Source organism: Podarcis vaucheri (genome assembly GCF_965113315.1).
Source record: "Podarcis vaucheri genome assembly, chromosome: 2".
Taxonomy (NCBI): Eukaryota; Metazoa; Chordata; class Lepidosauria; order Squamata; family Lacertidae; genus Podarcis; species Podarcis vaucheri.
The window spans coordinates 68557796-68575207 of record NC_138760.1 but is presented as its reverse complement, the minus strand read 5'-3'; the positions used below and the strand labels follow the sequence as shown (position 1 = coordinate 68575207).

Sequence of the window (17412 nt, the reverse complement as noted above, 5' to 3'; positions counted from 1 at the left end):
CAATCTTTCAACCAACACAGGCATGCTGCCTCGTAATATAATCTCATGTCTGGGAGACCGAAGCCTCCTCTCTCCTTTGCGTCCGTCAATAACTTGAATTTAATTCTGGGCTTCTTACCTTCCCAGACATATCTTGATATTCCCTTTTGCCATTCCCCAAAAATTTTTTTACCTTTTAGTATGGGTAAAGTTTGGAATAAAAATAACAACTTAGGTAGCACCATCATTTTTACCATTGATATTCTTCCCCATAGTGATAGTTTCAGTCTATTCCAAACCTCCAAATCCTTCTTTATTTCTTTCCACATTGGGATATAATTATATTGGTATAAATCTATGTTCTTATCTGAGAGCCAAATTCCCAAGTATTTAATCTTTTTAACTACCTCAATTTCCGTTTGTTGTTTTAATAATTCAATTTTATCTTGGTCCATATTTTTCACTATCATTTTAGTCTTCATCTTATTCAATCTGAATCCTGATAGTTTCCCGAATTGCTCCATTTCTTCCATAATTTCTTTTATACTTTCTGTCGGTTCTTCCAAAGTCACCACCACATCATCCGCAAAGGCCTTTACTTTGTATTCATTAACACCTAATGTCACCCCTTTAATTTGCTTATTTTGTCTTATGGCATTTAATAAAACCTCCAGGACCACTATGAACAGTAATGGTGAAAGCGGGCAACCTTGCCTTGTTCCTTTAGATATTTTTATATCTTCCGTGATGATGTTATTTATAATCAACCTTGCCTTCTGTTCCGTATATATTGCTTCAATACCATTAAAAAATTCTTGACCCACCTCCATAACCTCCAAATTTCTCAACATAAATTCCCAGATCACATTATCGAAGGCTTTCTCCGCGTCTACGAATATTAAACTTGCTGGTTTATCACACCTATCGGACAAGTATTCTATAACATTAATTATATTTCTTATATTATTTCTTAGTTGCCTGCCCGGTAGGAAGCCTTGTTGATCTTTATGTATGATTTTTACTAGTATCTTTTTTAATCTCTTTGCTAAGATTCCTGTAAAGATTTTGTAATCTGTGTTTAGGAGCGATATGGGTCTGTAGTTCTTAATTTGGGTCAAATCCGAATTCTGTTTTGGTATTATTGTGATAAATGCCTCTTTCCATGTTCCTGGGATATCCTTTTCTTTTAAGATGTTGTTCATTACTTTAATTAACGGGACCATCAACGTATCTCTCATTTCTTTATAATAGCTTGTGGTGAACCCATCCGGGCCCGGTGCTTTCCCTCTTTTTAGTTCTTTTATGACTTCTTCTACTTCTTCTTTACAAATTGGAGCATTCAACTGTTCTTTTTGGTCTGTTGGGATCTTCTTCACCATCTTCTCTTTCAGATATCTTTCTATTTTCTTCTTATTATTCCTTTCTTTATTCCTATATAATTGTTTATAAAATTCGACGAATCCTTTCCTAATTCCTTTCGGATCTGTTATTTCTTCTCCATTCACTTCAATTTTATTAATTGTGTTTTGTTCTTTTCTCCTCTTCACTTGCCAAGCAAGCCATTTTCCTGATTTATTGGCAAATTCGAAATTTTTTTGTCTTAACCTTTTAATATTCCACTCAACCTCTTTATTTATTAGCATTGCAAACTGTGTTTGAAGAATCTTTATTTCCTGTACTATCTTCTCATTATTAGGTTTTTTGATCAGTTTTTGTTCCTTATTCATAATCTGTTCTAAAATCTCCTTTGTCTTTTTTTCCTTTGTTATTTCTTTTCCATGCATTCTGCTGAATACAAAGGCCCCTCATCACCGCCTTACTTGCATCCCACACCACACTCAATTTTGTCCCCTTATCCATATTGTCTCTAAAGTAATCAGATAAATTTTTTTGTGCTTTTTCTACAAATTTTTGATCATCCCATATGTTATCATTCAACCTCCACCTGAAGGTTCGCTCTTCAAAACCTTTTAACTCCATTTCTATTGGGTTGTGGTCTGAAATCACCTTTGCCTGTATTTCTATTTTTTGGATTCTTGGGGTTAACTCCTTTGATACCCATATTTGGTCTATTCTTGACATTGTTTGATTTGGTTCGGAGTGGTATGTGAATTGCTTCTCCAAGGGATGTCTGAGCCTCCAAATATCAACTAAGTTGCAGTTCTTCGTCATTGCAAAGAACGTTTTAGGTAGTTTTCCTTCCTTATTTTTCGTTTTCCTCAATCTATCCATTTCTAATGAAACCACCCCGTTCATATCTCCCATTATTATAATTTTTTGGTCCATATATTCAAATAATTTCTCCTCTAATAGTCTAAAAAATTCCTTCTTATTCCCATTTGGTGAGTAAATCCCAACAATTATCAACTTTTCACCTTGCCACTTAATTTGAACCATTATAATTCTGCCTTCTTCATCCTTAAATAGTTGATGAGATTCAATTTTATTTTTAATGTATAATACAACACCTCTTTTTTTCTCTTTATCCGAGGATACAAATTCATTTCCCAACCTTTTGTTTATTAGAATTTTCCTGTGTTTTTTAATCACATGGGTTTCTTGTAAGCATATAATATCTAAATTTTTCTTTTTTAACATATGTTCAATCCTATTCCGTTTTCTCTTATCGTTCATCCCGTTCACGTTCCAGTTCCACAGTTTTAGCGTCATTCTTCTTGTCCCTGTTTAAATTTAAGTTTATTTTATAGTCTTTCTATCTCTTCTCCTATCTCGTCTTCTTCCTCTTCTTCTGATCCTCTCTCTACCTGTTCTTCTTCTTCTCTTGATTCGAGTTCCTCCCTTAAATTTAGTCCTCCTTCTGCCCCTTTGACCTCTTCCTCTTCTACTTGAAGCTCTTTGTATCTCCTTGTAAATTTCCCTATTTCTTCCGGGCTAATCAATCTTCTTTTTACCCCTTTATAAAAAAACGAGACTCCTTCCGGGAATTCCCATCTAAAATCGATCTTGTTTTTCCTAAGCAGTTGCACCAATGGTTTATAAGTTTCTCTTCGTTTCAACAATCTTATTGGAATATCTTTAAATATAATTATATAATTCCCATCAATATATAATCTTTTCTCTCTGTTTCTTTGTAAGATCTGATTTCTCATCTCTCTATCTTTGAATGTTATTAGGCAGTCACCTGGGAATTTTTTGGCTTTACTTGATCTTATTTTCATTCTAAATGCATTTTGTATTGTTTTCCCCACTTCTTCCTCCGATAACCCCATCCATTGTGCAATCTCTTTTATCAATCTTTCTTTTATATTTTCATTTTGTACTTCCGGTATTTGCCTCAATCTCAAATTCACTTCTCTCTGTTTTAGTTCATTCATTGCGATAGAGTCTTTTATTTCTTCCTGTATTTTGTTTAAATCTGCTATCTCATTTTTCATCTTCTCTTCTTCCCGTTTCAACTCTTTCATTTCATGTTTTGTTTTTTTCAGACCCTCATCCACTCTCTTTGAAACCTCTTTAATTTGTCCCTTTAGTTCACTAACTGTCTCCTCAATCTTTTTATCCATTTTCCCAATTTTATTATCAACCTGTTCTAATTTTATCTCCAGATTTTTTTCGCTCTGTTTGATTTCTGCAAACATCTTCAATATTTCTGTTTTGAACTCTGCTTCCTGTTTTGAAGCTCTTCTATCTGTTGGGGTCCCCCCCTCCGTCCCCTTTTTTTGTGTATGCGACATTCCCCCAAGTATCAAATATCAAATAACAAATTAAATTATACAATTTCTAAGCAATTCCTAGATACTTGCGATTACAATTGTTATTATCCTTAGATGTTATTTGGGATGTCAAATAAAATTTTAAAACCTGTTTCCTAGAATAAATTTCTGCCCCTCCTGCTATAGGATTGCCATTGAGCAAGGCATAAGAAAAGTGAGTTTCAGGGCCAACATACAACAAACGGATTGCCGCATGTTGACTTGCAGGGATTTTCCCTCCCCTTCTTGGTGCCAGGAAAAGATGGTTCAAGCCAGCAAGATACCTATCAAATTCTAGAAATGGGGTTGTTGTTTCTGGAAGTATGGAAAGGAGAGGCTATAAATGGGGGGCATGTACCAAGCCCTGGTTTCCTTTTTTTGTTTCCACCTGGCTTTGGCCCACCATTCCTTCCCTTGGTCACAGCCATTTCCTCTCCTAGACCTCTGCTTCTTCCAAGTCTCCTCCCATTTGCCATTTTTCCTCTGTCTGCAGCTTCATCTGCCCCCTTCTTTCAGACCCCTAGAGCCTCCACATCATATGCAATTTTTTGTTAGAACAGAGTTCCTGCAGCCAATCAGAAGCCACATTGGACATTTGGCTTCTGAAAGAATGTTTGAAAACCGGAACACTCGCTTCCGGTTTTCGATCCTTCGGGAGCCAGAACGTTTGACTCCCAAGGTGTTCGGGAGCTGAGGTACGGCTGTATTCTGCTGTAGTTCTGGAAGTGGCTTTTACATCATATGAAAGCTCAAGTACAGTCGTACCTTGGAAGTCAAAATGGAAGCCATTCCAGAAGTCCGTTCGACTTCCAAAACATTCAGAAACCAAATCACAGCTTCTGATAGGCTGCAGTTAGGGAAATGGAATAAACTGCTGTGTGAACTCAGGCTAAGTCAGAACAAGCATGGATGTACACATGCCAGAATCCATCCTTCTCAGATGACTATATTCAAAAGTTTGATTCTTTTCAAAGTCACTGCCAAAACTGCACCTTAGGGACAGGTGTGCTGGAAGTGTTGCTGGCAAAGTCCATTGGGTGGTGCCCAAGTTAGTGAGCAACAGGAATTTTAGGACCTTAACTCTTTGAATTCTAAGTGTGTGTGTGTTTTAAATAAAATTGGGCCAAGGATACTTGAATGGCTTCAAGTCTATTAAGGAATGAGATACGACAATACTGCATTCCAAAGCAAGGCAAGGAGCTCCACAGACTTGAGTGGGGCCTGCTAGGTTCTAACTGTGGCAAAGGGGAGCATTATGCAGAAGGTCTCACACTTTCTTCCTGCTGGTTGCAGCACTTGGGTGGGGTGGCAGAGGAGCTTTGTACATGTGTGTGTTTGGTCACTGCAGTAGGGGTGGAGCTCCAGGCACAAGGTTGAGGGAAACCCTGCAGTAGAGCTAGGATGGGAGACACATCCACACCTGACTTCCTTATTTCTTCCTTGCAGCAGGATGCTCTACCAGAGGAGATGGAAGTAGTAGAGGACCCTACAATAGAGGTACGAGGTGAATCAATACTCCCCTCTTTTTATGTGCTTTGTGGGAGCAGATGCATTGGAAGAGGTGGGATAACGACTGATGGGAAGTTGTATGACCACCACCCAAGCAAATTGGGATGGATTCTCAGCAAACAGGTGGTCTGGAAGCAACCTAACACATTTTCTATGGCATATACGTTCAATGGACTGCTATCTGCTTACGCCATAATAAATATGTTAGTCTTTAGGTACCTCAAGACTCTTTGCTCTCTTTTTTTGCTAAAACAAACTAACACAGCTATCCTTCTGGAGATAGTTGCTTCAGATCACCATTTCTCAAGATCAGGCTTTTTATTCATTTTATTATGAGTTAAGAGCTTTCATACTGCTTGCTTGAAATTTAAGGGTGATCAAGAGACGAACGGAACTGCAGCTGGAAGCACTGTTGAGAGGTGGGGCCTGTAACTAACTCAGTCACAGTGTGGAGCGCTCTTGTTCAGGGTTCCAGCTAGCCACCAGTCAGCCATACCTCTCCTAGGACACCCCATTCCATTCCATTTCCCCTCCCCACCCTGATTTCTGTATCCTCCGCCCACAACAACCAGTTGTGCTCATTGAGCATGCTCAGTTCTCACTGAATTGCTCAAGAGTCCCCTCCCCTGCTTTTATAGTTCACTAAAAATTGTGCTTCTCCAAATCTTCCTCAAAGACTCCTGTGCTATTTGGCTACATTTTAGAGTATGAACTCACTATTGGCATATAGTATACTAAATACCTCAAGGACCACCTCTCCCCATATGAACCAACCGGATCATCATCTTCTTTGTGTGCCTCCTTCATGAGAGGCCAGATGGTGGCAACATGAGAACAGGCCTTTTCTGTGGTGGTTCCCCGTTTGTGGAATGCTCTCCCCAGGGAGACTTGCCTGACACCTTTGTTACATATCTTCAGGTGCCAGGCAGAAACATTCCTCTTCTCCCAGGCCTTTAGCTAATTAAACAATCTATGGCCTTTTAAATTGGAGGGGGTGTGTGTGTTGTTTTTGTTTGTTATTATGCATTTTCGACCACCCTGTAATCTTCAGGTGAAGGGCTGTATAGAAATTTAATTATTATTAATAATAATACCTCAAGTTGGCTCTTCTTTCATGAAAGGAAATTAACTCTAGAGACATTTCCCTGACCTTTGGCTTCCTAATGCTGTGAGTCTCTCTTTAAACAGCCTATTTGAGTTGGGTATGGTTTCTATGTCGCAACAGACTTCCAGGTTGTCATCAACCAGAACACAACAATAACTGACCTTATTCCACCTCTCTTCCCAGGAACCTGTGGGTATCAACCCTGTTCAGGTGGAGGTTGGAGAGTTTGAAGAGCCCACTGTGGATGTGGAGGAGATTGTTGCTGAAAGTAAGCAGTACTCTGGATATTATACTTTAAACCTGCAATGTTTTATATGTACACATAATATAAGCAGGGCCAGCCCAAAACATTTTGGCACCTGACATCCTGCCACCTGAGGCGGTTGCCTCACCTTGCCTCAAGGGTGGGCCAGCCCTGTATATAAGAATGCAAATTTTATAGAAATGCAAAAAACTGAAGAAAAGGAGTTGCTGCAGCAGCCCTGGCATGCTCATGCCAGATGATGTTTCTTGCTACTGTCATTTAAGTCCCGCCCTCCCAATCTTACACCCTGAAGACCCAACAGCATCACTCTCTCCATAGGCTGCTTTAAGTTGCAGGGGTATTACTTTAAAGGACCACAGAGGGAAGGAAATGGTCTGTGAACCGCATGCTCCCTCTGAGGCTGGTTCTCACTCCATTTTAGCCATGCAGATTGCGTTTACAGATATTTTTTAGGCTTGGGAAAGATTCAAAGTACATTAGATGGTGGCAGTAAGGTATCACTCTTTCAGAAGAGAATGCTGACAGTTGCAACTTAACTCCAATACATCAGTTAAGGAGTTCTGGTCATTCCTGTGCTGCCCTAGTTAGAGACAAACATAGACTATTGGACTATATGCCTTGCTCCATAAAATAAATATGTTAGCCTATCCTACATCTGATGAGCCAAGCAAACACTACGCTGGATGGCTCAGAGACTAGTGTTGGTGAAAAGGCTGAGTATATCTCTCCATGGCTAGTTTTCCAGGGTTTTTTTAATAGTGAGGAACCACTGACACTGTTTTGGCTTCAAAAATTGCTTTTCTTCCTGGTCTTGCTTAGATCCTTGCCAGAACTATCACTGCAAGCACGGCAAAGTCTGTGAACTGGACGAAAACAACACCCCTATGTGTGTGTGCCAGGATCCTTCCAGCTGCCCAGCCAGCACTGCAGTGTTTGAGAAGGTGAGCAGAGAAGATGAGTGAAGTCAGGCCAACAGAGCAAACTGACAAAAGTGGAGGTCTTGGGAACAGTGATTGCTTGTAGCCTCAGTTATATCTTAGCTTTAGCATAGCAGCTGATGCATCTCTGAGGTTTCTCCCAGTAACATCTGTAACTTCTGGTTAGGGCATATCACATAGTTAAGTACTATGCTACCAATGAAGGGTGTTTTGCAGGTTTGGTAAATAGCCACGTCATCCAGCCCAGCTGCATGAAAGGAAGCTGCAGAAATTACTAAGAAAGGGGTGTGGGCAATGACAGGAGAGTGGCCACCATGCCACTGGACAGAATGAGTGCAGCTTGTCATTCTTCTGAATCTTTCAGTGGTTTTGTTAAACACAACTGACTATCAAGTCTTCCTCAACAGCCCATGACACATGGAGTGAGAGGCCCTGCCTGGCAATAGTTCTTCCCCTATCTGATGGGTCAGTGCCAAGGGCATTACTGGAGGATAGCAGCTCCATCCCCTGGACTTTGCCCTGTTGAGTGCCATCTTGACCCTGGCACTCTAACATCTGCATGCAGCTGCCAGGAAATTAAATTACTTGGGAGTGCAGTGACAAATATATGCTGACCCCATCAATCCAGGGTTGCAGTCCAATCCTTAAATGAATTGAAAGCGGAGTTATGGGCTGGATAAGGATTGCCAAGTAGAGGCTTTATGAATACCTGATAGACATTTGAGCTTGTCTGTCTCTGGAAGGTTATTGATGTTGTCCTGGATGGGGAGAAAGATGGATCCATGCTGCATTTGAGCACTTTGTCTTTCTAATGCAACTAACCCTTTTCACAAAGGTATGTGGAACTGACAACAAGACCTATGACACCTCTTGCCACTTCTTTGCCACCAAATGCACTTTGGAGGGAACCAAGAAAGGACACAAGCTCCACCTGGACTACATTGGACCTTGCAAATGTGAGTTTTCCTCCTTATGCTGCAGATCAAAATCCATTCAGAAGGCAACTAATCAACATCTGCTTTCCAGATGTTGTGGCACTACAGCTCCCATCATCATTGACCATTGGCTATGCTGCCTAGTGCTGTTGGGAGCTGTATCATAACATCATCTAGAAGGCACCACATTGGCTATACCTAGCCTATATTCAACTATATTTTCAGAATTAGTGAATCCATATGGTCTAAGGAATAGCCAAAACACTACATCAAGTTATGTTGGCATGGAAATATATGGACATCTACATGATCAGTGTGGGTCACAAATAAATAAGGCTTGGCTGATGGGCATCCTGAAGACTATTCATTCAAAGGGGTACACAGCACCTGCCAAAAGATTGAGTTTGAAAAAAATAAAATATTTAGGCCATTCTGTGACAACACAGAATATGCCTTTCTGCAACATCTGCATTCATAACAGTCAAGCAACAGATTCTGATAAATGTGCTGAGAAAACTGACCCATAGGTCAGCCCAAAGGCATGGCATCTACCATCTTGGTTACCTCAGCCATTGTGTTCACTGGTCCAATAAACCAGGAACAAACCTTGCCTAGAGCTTGTGGTTTGTCTGTCGTGAGGCAAACCACAAGCCTGCTTTTGGTTGTAATGCTAATTCAAACCTCAATTTAGCCCCAGGCAACAAGGCAACAGCAGAACCAGGGGAGGAGCGCTGTGGTTGAGATTTCAGCTCTGGGAACCTACACATTTGCTAGTCTGTGCTGTGCCATGGCTTGGCTTAGCATTACGTGTGAACTCGGTCTCTGTCAGAGAAGGGTAGCTTGGACTCCCAATTAATCATCTGCACCCAAAGAAGTGGGAATAGCTAGGAAATCTCTGCAGGCTCCTCAGCTACAGCAACACTTCTGAAGACACAACCTTGATCTATATCTAGCCAAGATTTCCATGACCCTGCTCACTGGTAGATAGGTTTTATAAAGTTTTCATATTTCATTTAATGCTTCATAATTGCAGCTTATTTTGGGTGTAAGATTTCACAGGGGGGAGAAAATGACATAATCAGTTCCTCAGGTCTGATGGTCACAGAATGCATGACCAAGATGGTTCTGCAATGTTGGGTGCTGGCCTTCAGCTTTGTTTGGTCCCTAACTTTAAGGCAAACATGATCCTCTGTATCCTGTAAATAGAAAATGTGATCCTGTAAATAGAAAATGGTCTATTTACCATGCTGTAAAGTTCTGCTATAGGCTTTCAGTGGATTTTGTGATGTCTCTTACATGACACCCCAGGTGACAAACAAGTGATAAAGTACTCATTCAAGAGCATTCTTGTCTCCAGCATCTTTCTACGTCTATCTCTAACCACAAGCCTGTAGAATGAGACAGCTTCTATTTTGCAGGCATTGTCCTTGCCCTAGCTCAAGGTATCCACAGTTGCTTCAGTGGCTGTGATGATTTCCTGTTTCCAGGGGCTCCACTATGGATGCCTTGTGGAACTAACAATCGCTCATTTAAGCATGCAGGCAAACATGTTGAATAAATTGTAAACATATCACCAGCCCAACTTTTGAGCAGATGGGATGGAGTTAGATCAGGTCAGAACACAGAAAGTGTGGTCAAGGCGGCTTAACTGTGTTAAGTGTTGGCAGGATATTTTTATTTTCAAGTGGTCTCTAAGGCAAGAAGCGGCCTTTGCAACCAACAGAAAGAAATACTTTAATATCTTCTCCTCCAGACTGGATTAACGTGATAGCTAGCATTTTAACAAATATGCCAGTAGTCAAGTAAGTCCTAGATTAATTTAAAAAAACAAACAAACACAGACATTTAAGCACTGAACTCATGGATGGTTGATGAAGTTAGATAAATGTTTTCCTCCTACCTGGAATGCTATTTTCTGCTGCTTGTGAAAGGCAAGCTTATACTTTCCTATTTTGTACAAAATGAAAAACTTAAGAAGGCAAAAAGTTCAAAGACAAACAAACCTGGATCAATCCACAAGCTGTTTATTATCTCAGGTTAATCCTAAAGTTGGTTCTGATGTCAGGGTGCAGAAAGAGAGTACTGGCATTGAAGAGATTTTGGGGAGGTTTCTATGGGGATGAATGGCATCCCCACAGAAACTTGCAGAATGGGCCCCCTTTTTTGCATAGTCAGAAAAAATAAAATTGTGCAAACTTTTTGAAGGCAGCGGCTCTCTTTGCTATAATGCGTATTGCTATCTAATAATTTCTGTGCCGTGGTTAGGTAGAGTCAGTGTTTCATGGTTAAAGACAATAAACGTGGCTTGTCCTTGACTGTAAATGAGCTGACGGGTCTCTGGTTGGGTTTCAGTCATTCCTGAGTGTCTCGACACCGAGCTGAGTGAATTCCCCCTGCGTATGCGTGACTGGCTGAAGAATGTGCTGGTCACCCTGTATGAGCGGGATGAAGACAACAACCTCCTGACCGAGAAGCAGAAACTCAGGGTGAGCCACCGCTCCACACAAACAACCATCCCCATAGCTTACATGGTGCACAAAAGTGAAGTCTCCCTACATTGTTATTTTTCATGGTTATGGATCTAACAGCCCATCACAGCAAGGCCAACACATCATATCACACCACACGTTAGTGAATATAGGCAGCCCACCCATTTAAAGAAAACACTCCCTGCCTCCAAAGTGCACCTAATATTTTTCAAGTGTATGCCTAAACATAAAGCACATGAATATAACAACTGTGTGTCTCACCAGCACACCCATTAGAGCCAGGATTACATCTGCAACAGATTCATACCCAGCACACACTTCAGGCCAGTCTGGTTCTTCTGCCACACAATGCATGACATGACCTTAGCTGCTCAGTGCATGCCATTCGCAAAGCCTGTCCTGTGTCACCAGCCATTGTGTGTCTTGCATTACCTTCATGTGCTGGTGTATTCCACCAGGTGGAAACTTCTCTTGGACAGCATGTCATACCCCCCCCTTCCTGTACATTTCTGCCAGTAATTCACTGCTCTGTGGCTCTTCTTTGGCCATCTCAGGATGAAATACAAGCTATTGCCCACTTTACCCCAAGAGAAAGGCTCTGATGGTAGCTTCAGACTAATTTCTTTTTTAATGGAAATTGTATCTTGATGAATAGGTGAAAAAGATCCACGAGAATGAGAAGCGCCTGGAAGCTGGGGACCACACAGTGGAACTGCTGACCCGTGATTTTGAGAAGAACTACAACATGTACATCTTCCCTGTGCATTGGCAATTTGGTCAGCTGGACCAGCACCCTGTTGATGGGTATGTACCCACCCACTTCCCTGGCCTGTGATAAACTCTAGCAGAGACAAGTCACATTCGTCTTAGATCACAAGCAAAATTCTATTTTTTATAACCTTCATTAGCCCTCATCAAGCAAGGCTTAAAATAATAAATAGCCTAGGATACAAGAACCAAGTCCCTTATTTATCTTAGGTGTAAAATAGCCTGCACTCAGCTCTTTGAAAAGCTACTTTGTTAGCAGAGGTCAGGGTGGTGTTTACTATGAAAGATGGGCACCTTCCCTTACTGCATGACTGTGCCACCATCAAGCATTTGGCTTTCAGCCTGCTAAGCAGTACATCCTTCAGATTCTCAGGATTCCTAAATTTAACTTTTAAAAACAGAAAGGGAGTGTCTGCCGAAGACTCTGGTATCAACAGATAGAGAGTACAGCCCATCCATTTAAAGGGCTGATTTCGGGGCATTCTCAATCCACATAATGTCCTTCAGGTTTGGGTAATGGGATGTTTTGCAGGTCCTTCCGTTTCTTAGATAAGACTACTCCAGAAAATGAGAGAGATTTCCCAAAGAACAAGATATCTTTGGTATATAAAGCCTGATCCATACATTCTCCAAATGTCATGGTGCATCATGACTGCGTCCCGCGATGCTCCAGTAATGTACGAAATGAGAAAATCACAGGAGAAGAATGGAGCACATGGAAAGTTCCTACATTAGTTTTTGTTTCCTTTCATACATTACTAGACTGACACAAGTCAGGGGGTTGGAGCAGATGCTCATTGGGTCCCTTCCAACTCTTATGATTCTATGATAGGTCACAGATACAGGAAACTGGCCTCCATGAAGCTTGGGTAAAGTATGACTAGGAAACAGGCCTCAGTCCAATATAAAAGGGGGGAATTGCTGCCAGGGACAAGACGAGATGGGAGCACCAGTGGCTTGAATTGCCAGCGTGGATTGACCTAGCCCAAAGTTAAGCCCACAGATATGTGCTCATTGTCTTGATGGCACAATGGACCCAGAACATAGAAGCCTTCCTGTTGAATGGACATGAGAATGAGCCTCAAAATATAAAGGAAGGGCATGATTGGGTGGGAGTGGAGGACCAGAGCGAAGGGACTGTTGCCTCTGTCCTTTCTGCCAATCTAGTGAAAACTGCGGTTGATGGTAATTTTATGGTGTTGTTGTTGTTGTGACCACCTTGATGCTCCTCCTTTCAGGTATCTGTCCCACACTGAGCTGGCCCCACTGAGAGCTCCCCTCATCCCCATGGAGCACTGCACCACCCGCTTCTTTGAAACATGTGATCTAGACAATGACAAGTACATCGCTCTTGAGGAATGGGGCAGCTGCTTTGGCATTAAGGAGAGTAAGTATACCACACACCAGGGCTAAGGCATCACTGGGACTTCACTAGAGGGAAGGGGGGGCTCCTAATTCCAAACATCTCCTGATGATTCCAGACCAAGAGCACTAGGGAGATACACCAGAAATAATAGCACTTGCATAAAAGGAGCTAGCCATGCCTAACACTGCAGTCCTCTATATGTCCACTCAGTAGTAAATCCCACTGAGTTCCATGGGTTTTAGTTCCAGGTAAGTGATCATAGGATTGAAACCAGAGCAACTTCATAAACTAGCCCAGTTGGTGGCACACCTGATGAGCGCTGGGATCTACTCTGGAACTCCTTGACAGTCTGCCTCTTTTATTTCGCTTGTACCCCAATCTTTCTCCAAGGAACTAAAAGCAGCTTACCTTTGGTTGTCAGGCTGCTTCCCTGTTAGACAGCTAACCCTGCTTAACTTTGGCAGTGGGACTCTGGTCAAGCTTCAGAGCCGGCCCACGCATTAGGTGGGGTGATGTAGTTTGTGAAAGGTGATGTGAGTTGTTAGGAGACCCCTATTTCAGTTCCCAGAGTTCCCTGGAAAGATAGATTAATTGTTAAACCACTCCTGGGAATTGCAGATTTCTGAGGGGAATAGGGGCCTCATAACAGGGTGTGGAAGGAACATCAACAGGCAAATAGGGCAGCTGGTTTGGGCAGGGGTGGTCGGCTGGGCTGGCAGGAAGGGATTAAGGGTGGATTTTTCAATAAACACTCACATACATATTGGGGAATAACACTGTACAGATTCACACACAACGTGTTCTTACACCATGCCTTTCTTCTTCTTTTACAGAGGATATTGACAAGGATCTCGTGATCTAAATTCAGCAGCTTCTGCTTCTGTTACCTGCAACTCCCATGTTTTCTTTTCTTTTTTTAACAATTTGGGGGTTTTTTGGTTGTTTTATCGGGGACAAGGTGCTAATATAGATCTAAACTTATATATTAACGGTGCTAAAAGAAAAAGAGAGACAGAAAATTGTTAGTAGCCTAATCTATACCACTAGATTATTCTGCTCACGCACTCATCTGTGTGTTTCTGTTGACCTCTTGATTTGATAATATCAGTACAATGAAACAAATCCGCTTCTGTTCAAAGTATTGACCTCCTCCGCCTGGCCCTCTCTTTTTCTAACTTTTTTTTTTAAAGAAACAAAATCTTAACATGTTTTTGGCTATTTAAGTATCAGGCTAAGGACCTCCAGACCAATTTACTCCCTAATGTCTAGAAGGCAAGTAAAGGAAAGTGTACCAAAAAGGGTGTTGGGAGACTGGGCTATACAAAGTCAAGTAGTGGGGCAATTGTTTTATGAAAGTTTAGGAGATCCAGATTTCAGTTACTAGTAGGATGGAAAAAGCGTGCAGTTGGGTAAGGCCTACAAAATCCAAAATGGTGACTTTATGAATTCTGCGGTTCTCAAATCTGGCACCAACTCACCTGAAAGGAATGATTACAAGAGAGCAACTGAGATGCAGGGGGGGGACGGACAAAGTCTTGTTAACTCCCACCTTTTAAAATAAAAAGTAAGAAAATTCTACCTGCTTCATTGCTGCGCAGTGACTGTATTCTTTGTTGTTGTCTTTACCATGCTTTTAAAGTTAGATTTGGTGCTTATCTGTGTTTGGTGGTGCTTATTTTTCTTTTCGTAGTCTTTTTCCCTGCTGTGGTTTGTTTGTCACTGAAATCCATTTTGAGGAGCAAAGCCAAGTCTTTCCCTCCTAGTCATCTATGGTCATTCTAAAATTCCCATCTTGCCTCTGAGGAATAACACTAGGCCTGTTCCCATGATAAGCTGGATGCGTGTACAAGCGTTCTCTACACAGGTACAAGTTTACATTCACTGATGTGTACAGCTCAACTACGGGCCACACACGGACTGTCACACTGAATGTAACAAGCAAGTGTCCACTCAATTGTTTGTGCACACACATTGAACATAACATGTGAGCACCCCTTTTGCACGTGATGATTCTACTCATAGAGAGGTGTGTCATAAATAAACATTTGAATTTGGGTTGAGAAAACTCAGGGGAAGTATCCTCCTAATAAGAACACCTTCAGTAGTAACAAATAGTTAGGTCTCATAGGCTGAGAAGTCACTTTTATTTCTTAATGTACTCTGTACATCTTAGTTGTACAAGAATGTTACCGCAGTGTGAGCAATGAGGAATTTTCTCAAACAACAACAAAAAAGTGGCTATTTGAAACCACCACGCTATATGAGATCAAAAATGAATCTGTAGTCCTCAGTATATTACTAGTGACCCTCATCTCAGGAAGGTCACTTCCAACCATCTGCCGGGAGCTGAAACTTGTGCCACAGTCTACCGTTTGAAAAAAGCCATTTATCCTAGATTTGATCTTTTGACACATTTAGTAAAAAAGAAAGACATATATCTACAGGTGACCATGGCACTGAAGTATGGGCTAGAAGATTAATCAGTTCTATGTCGGTCGTGTTAAATAAAGGTGAGATCTTAGGCTCTGGGAGGTTACGTCTTAATGTACAATCTATATTCAGGATTTAAATTGGTTAAACAATGATTTCTGTAACCCATGAACCCTGGGAACTGTTTTTCTTAGGTGGCTAGAGACTTCAGTCATAGAATATCTGCTCCTGTACCAAGATATTATTCCCATGACACTTTGGGAGAAGCTGTGATAGTTAAATTAACACAAAATATTTAGTCTGCTTGCAAAGTGCTTCCCTCATTCTACCCTGCTTTCAGTGTACAGACCATAAACCGTTAAGTAAGTTTAAAATGCTTAATTTAAGAAATATTCCAAAGGTCAGATTCATGCCTTTATCCAAGCAGCAGCAAAGAGAGCTCAGGCAAAATACTCTTGGATAGAAGATACACAAAGATTGCTTCAAAAGCTTGGAGCAAAGCTTAGACATCCTTCTTGGTCAGTTACATGGTGTGGAGAGAAACTAGGAAGAGAAGGCTTCACTTCCTCTCTCATTGGAGAAGAAGGAGCGGGAGCTAGCCGAGTCTAGTAATCCAGCTCTATTGTTTTGACCCCTTCATGCACTAACTAGCCCTCATGCATAGTTATGATTGACTGCAATTTCCCACAATCTGCTTCCAGGGGATGTGGTGATGGCCAACAACTTGGATGCCTTTAAAAGAGGATTCAATGAGGTTACATTTATCAATGGCTGCTAGGCATGATGACTATGTTCTACCTCCACTGTCAGAGGCATTTTCCGGGAATCGCAGATGAGTGGACAGGCATCTGGCTGGCCACCATGAGAATATGATGCCGGACTAGGTGGTCTTTTGGCCTGATGCAGCCAGGCTCTTCTGAGGCTCTTATGTTCCACTTCAGTCATGGCAACAGGAAGCACAACTTTTCTTGCGCTTCCCGCTTTGCCACTTATGTCATGAAAAGTCACTCCGGGAGGGTGGGCACACACAGACCCTGTAATTCACACAGGGTTTCATCTCATGTTCTCCAGCCTTGGGCTTTCATGCATGCTAAGCGGCCCTGGAAAGGAAAACAAACCCCAAGTCATAAATACAGGAGATTGGTTATTTTGGGCAGTGCAAAATCCCGAAGCATTAGCTGAGAACTCCCATGACCGCAGGAAACCATGATGCCACTACTAGTTAGTCGAGGGCATAAAACTGTCAGGGCTCATTTCCGCCCAGCGACATCAACTCCAGTTTTCCATGTGTGCTGCATTCTGAACACCAGGGCTTTCCTAGGTGTCTCTGAGGAATCAATTCACTAAGTCTCTGAGAGCTTCCACACTTGAAAGTTGGATCCAAGTAAGTTATACTCAGAGTAGATCTAAGTTTGTCATGTCCATTAGTTTTAATGAGTCTACTCTGAGTAGGACTAGCCCAGACTATGAACTTGGGGTGGGGTTCGCTAAGTTGTGGGTAAATATATACGGCCCTAAAAAAAAGAATGTATAAGGCTTATATTAAAATGGCTGGTTGACACCACAGCACAGCACATCTTTCAGAGACAGAGCAAAACTGAGCCCCAAAGTCCTCATGATTCCCCTCCTTCCTCCAGTTGTAAATCCAATATTCAAAATAATTGACAATTTGCTACCTTTCCATGGTACCCCATCCAAAACTGTTGTCTGAGGTGGTTGCTACACCTTGCCTAACATTAGGGCCATTCCTGGCATCTCTTCAGCTAAATACGGGAGGGACCCCTTGTTAGAACCTCAAAAATTCAGCCAGCAGTGAGCCATGAATAAACCATTCAACCAGAAATGTTTGTGGGATTGAATCAGTGTCCTGAATCAACAAGCTGCTGCATCAGCAACTAAATATTTTGGATGAGGG

At 41.6% G+C, this 17412-nt stretch overlaps 1 protein-coding gene and 1 long non-coding RNA gene across 2 annotated transcripts in view; one reads left to right on the top strand and one right to left on the bottom strand.

Moving 5' to 3' along the window:
* The window catches only part of SPARC (secreted protein acidic and cysteine rich), a 30029-nt gene extending 15375 nt beyond the window's left edge, over positions 1-14654 (top strand). Inside the window, exons 3-10 of the mRNA XM_082211832.1 lie at positions 5139-5189; positions 6490-6574; positions 7391-7512; positions 8345-8465; positions 10797-10930; positions 11589-11737; positions 12940-13088; positions 13901-14654. Of these exons, the coding sequence (XP_082067958.1) occupies positions 5139-5189; positions 6490-6574; positions 7391-7512; positions 8345-8465; positions 10797-10930; positions 11589-11737; positions 12940-13088; positions 13901-13929 (840 nt within the window). The 3' untranslated portion in view covers positions 13930-14654. The remainder of the gene's footprint in view (positions 1-5138; positions 5190-6489; positions 6575-7390; positions 7513-8344; positions 8466-10796; positions 10931-11588; positions 11738-12939; positions 13089-13900) is intronic.
* Positions 14655-14899: 245 nt separating this feature from the next.
* The window catches only part of LOC309526020, a 37642-nt gene continuing 35129 nt past the window's right edge, over positions 14900-17412 (bottom strand). The window contains exon 3 of the long non-coding RNA XR_014216624.1: positions 14900-16597. This is a non-coding gene — a long non-coding RNA (uncharacterized lncRNA). The remainder of the gene's footprint in view (positions 16598-17412) is intronic.